The 6000-nt window shown below is 35.6% G+C and overlaps 1 protein-coding gene across 1 annotated transcript in view; it reads right to left on the reverse strand.

Annotated features, from left to right (window-relative positions):
• Nucleotides 1–1853, reverse strand: part of LOC148851248 (FG-GAP repeat-containing protein) — a 51981-nt gene extending 50128 nt beyond the window's left edge. Inside the window, exons 1-4 of the mRNA XM_088942925.1 lie at nucleotides 1559–1853; nucleotides 1188–1346; nucleotides 527–778; nucleotides 318–437 (exon numbers count right to left, since the gene is read on the reverse strand). Of these exons, the coding sequence (XP_088799051.1) occupies nucleotides 318–437; nucleotides 527–778; nucleotides 1188–1346; nucleotides 1559–1621 (594 nt within the window). The 5' untranslated portion in view covers nucleotides 1622–1853. The remainder of the gene's footprint in view (nucleotides 1–317; nucleotides 438–526; nucleotides 779–1187; nucleotides 1347–1558) is intronic.
• Nucleotides 1854–6000: the final 4147 nt, after the last annotated feature.

Consider the following 6000-nt stretch of genomic DNA (forward strand, 5'->3'; position numbering starts at 1 on the left):
CCAAAGAATGGTATATCACACTCATTTATTTAAAAATAGGGTTTAGATTGTGCAAATTACACTCATTGAATCATACTACACTCAAAATAAATACCCAGTCCCTTAGCTATGCTAAAATGTACAGGGAGGAATGGAAATTTGCACCATCTGAACTCCATTATTCGATTCATGTTCCACACAACCAACTAAAACGACGAAATAACTAACTGCGAAATCTGCCAAAGAATCCCTACAATAATTTCTTTTCCCTTATTTTATGAAATGTAAGGAGTAAAAACAAAGATAAACAAACAATAGGGGAGAATATGAGAACATACATGTGGCTGTATTTCCATCCTCCCTCCAACGATAACCAATCCTGCATCTCCATGCTTTAGGGTATAGTTACTTATAGAAATTGCTATCTCCCTATGATGAGCACCATGTGGAAAATCCTCCTGTCAAAAACTACAAAAGAATAAGTGGATCTATGAAACTTAAAAGTAACTAAAATATGACTATAAAGGACGAAACACACTCTGCATACCTGCAAGTTCGTCTCCCATAGCTTTTTGAGGTTGTGATCAAAACACATAACTGACCAACCTGACGTGACAACAACGATGACCTGTTTCTGTACTTCCCCGTGTTTATAGGTACGATCAATAACACCTGCGGCCATGGCTACAGCACGTCTCCCAGATGAAACGCGGATTTTGTCAGGCAACAAGGAGACCTCTGCCCTCAGGCGTGCTTCAGTGAATCCTCCATCTACTCGCCTACTATGAGGCTCCAAAATCTAAAGAAACCATAGATAGTTGGGGAAAAAAGATAAAACAAAAATAATAAAAACAGCAACAAGGAAGGAAGTGAAGTCTGAGAAAGGAGAACAGTGAGCAAAGAATTTGTTATAAGCCTTATAATGTCAAGATTGCAACCAAAAAGTATCGTACTTCAGAAAACGCGTCGGGAACATAACTTAAATAAATATACATTCCTCTGTTTCAATGACAAAATCCAAAGTCTCATACCGGATCCTTTATCAACCTCAATATAAGGGCAGAACCACTCCCCAAATAAGGCACATCTATGCACCTCATAGCGATACAACAATAACTTCATGGTCAAGAAAGAGCCACAGCCAACCAAACACAAAATGAAAATGTAAAACGTTGATCGGACTAGTAAGCATCTACGGCATAAATCACCTGAATTTTGGCGTCATGAGTTGCCACGAGAATTTCACTCCTTCCATCACCATTAAGATCGGCAACTACTGGTGGCGGGAGACGTTCAGCCTCATATTTGATGGGGTACTCGTCCAAAAGGTGAAACCACGCCTCCTTGAATGAAAAATCGCCTTCGTGCTGAAAGAGAAACACGGATATCCACTTGCGCTATCAAAGACAGCTCGAATATGTACGGTTTACCTAATTACAACATCAACTCGAGGTATCTATTTTTAAGGAGATGGACCAGAACTTGAACGCATGATGATATTGATCGATCTTTTAGGGTTCTGGTGCTAACCAAACGTTTCTAGAAAATAAAACAAAAGAAAAAAAAATGAAATACGGACCTGAAGAGAGAAGAATATAGCAAAAGCAGAGAGAAGCAGAATGGCCAAGTCTCGTTTCCTCATTTCTCGTCGTCCTCGTCTCTCTGATTGATCACGAAATCCAACTTCGTGAGGAGGATTTGGAAAGAAGGGGCTAAAGAGTAGGAGAAGTGAGTCTTTATTTTTTCAATTTGGTACCAGGAGTAAAGTCCTATGAGAGGGAAGCGGCGTTCGGCCGTTCGCTCTAGGTTGTGTGGTGGTCGACTGGTCGGATTCGACCCGGGAAAAAGAAAAGGCTGCGTTTCCGATTAGGGGTGATTGTGGGCTGAGCTGAACCGGAATACCAACCACGATTATACCGGTTCATGGGCCGGGTACCAACGGGCCGGCCCGTTCTTCGTCAGGCTTGGACGCAAATTTAGGCCCACGGTTTTTTTTTCCAAATAACAAAAAAAAAAAAACTTAATTAAGCAAGGAGGATTACAAGAATAACTTGCATTTACGCACTAGTCCACTACTATATTATATTTACATTCATCATAAGCTAATTTACGAATAGAAAAGATTTTTTGGTTCGTGCCGAAATATCTATTTATATACTTAAAACATTTAGAGGTATACAGTGACCCAAGTGCTCAACACGTCTACTGTTTTGAGGATTCTGTATTTAACACGTGGTCGGCTTGGTCCCAACGGAATCTAAAGGATCTCTCGCAAAGGAGTCGGAGACTTTAATCTTAAGGTCACAGGCAAAGTCTCGCGTCCGGCTCCCCTGTGCTCCAACGGATCCAGTCGCGTCTCGCAAAGGAGAGTCTGTCAGGGACTCTCTTAACAGGCGAGTCCGGCTTCAGAGATAATCTGCAGCCTTGATTTTCCCAGCTAAATCCAGCGACGACTGTAGACATTTGTTGATCGTTACAGAGAGATAGCCTGCAGCCTTGGTTATCCCAGCTAAAGCCAGTGACGACTGTAGACATTGTTGATCGTTACAGAAACATGGGTATCTCCGTTGTCACTGGTATTGGTCTCGCTCTTACTCGCTGTGGGTTTTTTGTAAAATTTGATTTTTCTTTTTCTATTTCAAAGTCTTATTGTGGACTATCGGATTGGTTCAAAATTGGTACATTGGATTTGGTGGATCTACTGCTTTTTCTTTGAAAGAAAAATGCATTAAACCAGGAACTTATGAGAACTATAATTGCATGTTTGTTTCTTTGTCCTATTTCGCCTTTTTCCTCCTCTCGACATTCGCTAAATTTAATCTACTTCTGCCATGTATAAATTATCTTAAGATATTTTTCTTCTCACTTTGGTTCTATTTGGTTTGTTTCTTCCATTTGCATGCTTTTTCTTCTTTAATTTTCTTCATTTTATCTAAAAGTTGGATCCAATGGAAACATCTGTAACCTTGTCTGGTTTTATTTTTATTATTCTAACGAAGAAGAAGAAAAAGAAGACTGAGCTGAAGTTCCTGATCCTTGAATGACCTTTGGACTTCGAGGTCTTCAGCCTAAGGAGCACTAAAATGCTTCTTCTATTAATAGTGTTAATGTTGTGCAACGTGTATGGCCTTAATTGTTTATGACTTGATTGTTCCGATATTAACCGATGAGCTCGAATCAACTGCGTCCTTCATCACAGTAAATCCTTGCGACCATCCATTGTAACAAGGACACGCTCAGTAGCGATCCAAACCCAAACCGGATGACCCGAAATGATGTTGTCTATGGAGTCCGGGCAGAGTCTCGCGTGTAAACGGATCCAAAGGATCTCACTCTTAATAATTTATTATTATTATTATTGGTTTTTATAATTATTATAATTAATAATATATTATTAATATATTACTAATAATTATTTACTGCTAATTATTACCAGTAATTTTAATTGATAATATTATTATTATCCAATATTTATTTGATTTAGTCAAATAAATTAATTATAGATGCAATTATTATTTCATTAATTAACTAAAGGCATTAATTATAACAATTGAATTATTTAGTAATAATACTATTATTAAGCAAATAAAATAATATTACTAAATAATCCAATTTCTTAATTCAAATATAAATATAACTATTAAATAATTAGTGAAACTCAAATAAAACAATATTATTGCAATAAACAAAAAAAATGTAAAAACCTAAATGATACATGCATGTGACTGCTCCATAATGGGGTCAAACGCTAAATAAAATATGGTAAATACCTTGAATTAAATAAAAATCTATCAAAAAATCAAATGAATTTATTTGGTTTTTGGGATGTTTTGGGGGGTCAGCCCGGCACGGCCAATGGCCCGAGCCTGTACAGGCCCATGATGTGCCACGAGCTGGTCTGGTCTGTAGGCCAAAGCCACTGAAGGCTTATTTAAAAAAATTGAAAAAAAAAACTTAAAATTTTTATTTTATATGAATTTTAATGTATACAATTGTTTACATATACAATAATTAAATAAAGCATTATAATCACATTTATGTATTACAAATTCTGAAAATTGGTAGTTTTTTTATTGGACATTTACTTTGGGTTTATTATTGTTCTAGTTACTGATGTTGTTCTCTTGAATTTGAGTTCATTTAGCGAGAGACCTTTTCTACTTGCTACTGTGTTACTCTGTCTTTTTTTTTTTCTTTAATAAAATCCAGACTTTGCAAATTTAAGAAGCATTGTAAAGGGTTTAGGTCGCTGCTAGTGATGACTTCAAATTTAGGAAGCTAAATACAGTTAACAATCACCAGTGATGATTGTTGGTTTCCACAGTTGGAGAGGGAGAGAGAGTAAAAGGGGTCTCGGTAAGTTAATAGTCCTTGTTGTGGCGTTCCAAAGGATGGGAGCAATGAATAGTGCCATTGAAATTTGAGTTGGTGTGCAAAATTTAAGAAAGAGTAATTTGGTCCCTAAAAAGAAACTTGTTGTTACCGATGTTTTGTAATATATTTCTATACGTATCTGATTTTTTTGTGTTTTTTGTAAAAACCCCAATAATTTAAACATTTTTTAATGCAAACGTCAAAGTTTAAGAGCAAAGTCGGCCTTCATAGGAAAACAATATTCCTTCTACAATACAATAAACTATTTATTTATTTATTTATTTTATCCAGTTTAATAAAATATTATCTAAACATTTATTTATTTAATCAAATTAAAATATATTGTTTATTTTTATTTATTACTTTTTTATTGTGAGAATGACGATTCAGCCCAGGGTCAAAATTTTTAGGCCCAAAGTATAGTTGGGGTAGGTGTCAGCTCATAATTGATGCGAATTCACACAGGCGGACATCAATGTATAGAGTGGGGGTTTTTGACATTTTGAATGTTTATAACTCTGTAGTGGAAATCAGAAATCTGCATTGAGCATGTCTGTACTTCTTTGCTTTTTTATTTTATTTTTTATTTATTTATTTAGTTAGGAAGGAATAATTTACTAACAAACTATAATTACTAGCAAAAAGGTAACTAGATTATGGTTATCAATGGGTTGGATCTACCTAGACTTGTTCGTGGGCCGAGTAGCCCAACGAATTGGCCCAGTCCGTTATTAAGTCGAGCTTGGTCATAATTTTAGGCCCATAGGCTCAGGCTTGGGCCCAAAGCACTAGACCCGACTTTTTTCGAGTAGGGTTTGGGCTTTCTTAAAAAAGCCCAGCTCGAGCCTAAGCCCAACTTTATACTATATATTAAATAATAAGAATATATTTTATTTAATAAATATATATAATATTTTTTCTTTGTTACTCTTTTTTTTCATGTAATAGTGAGATGTTTATTATTTTTGAGTTTTTGAAGTTTTTTAATATAAATAAAACACTTTTTATTGAATATAAAAAGAAAAAACTTTATAGCCGAGCTTGGGCTCGGGCCCAGGCTTCGGGCTTTATATGAGGTTGGGCTCGGACTCAAGACTTGGGCTTGAGTGTATTATGTTGATACATATACAAAGACCAGCCCGGCCCATGAACAGGTCTAGGTCTACCAAATGGATTGAAACTGACCGATCCAATTATAATAGTTATAGTTCTACTATTTTGTCTCTATTAATGGTTGGTGTGTGTGTGTGTGCTTTTCTACTAGTTGTATATGATTATTTTGGACCAGAGTTGAGTATACTTTCATATTAAAAAACAACTCGAATTTAAAGTTTTAAATGTAACCCAAAATATTTTATATAATAAAAATATTGTTGTTATACTTTTTTCCTCTATTCTTAGGTTTTGTTGTCATTTAATAAAAAACAAAATCTGTTTTGTTATTAAGTAAAACAAAAGAAAATTTTGTCTTATTCCAAGCTTGGGTTTTATTAGAGAGTCGAGCTTGGTCTAGGCCTAATGTGTTCTATTTATAAATAGGAAATGTGTGGCCCAGTCCAACTAATGAACATGTCTACCTATGATGCGGTGTGTAGTATCAGCGTGGGCCTTAAATCGACATGCACCAGTAGCCTGAAATATAAGTTC

The sequence above is a fragment of the Nelumbo lutea genome, chromosome 5 (assembly GCF_056320005.1).
Source record: "Nelumbo lutea isolate HS-2025 chromosome 5, American lotus-T2T, whole genome shotgun sequence".
NCBI classification, from domain to species: domain Eukaryota; kingdom Viridiplantae; phylum Streptophyta; class Magnoliopsida; order Proteales; family Nelumbonaceae; genus Nelumbo; species Nelumbo lutea.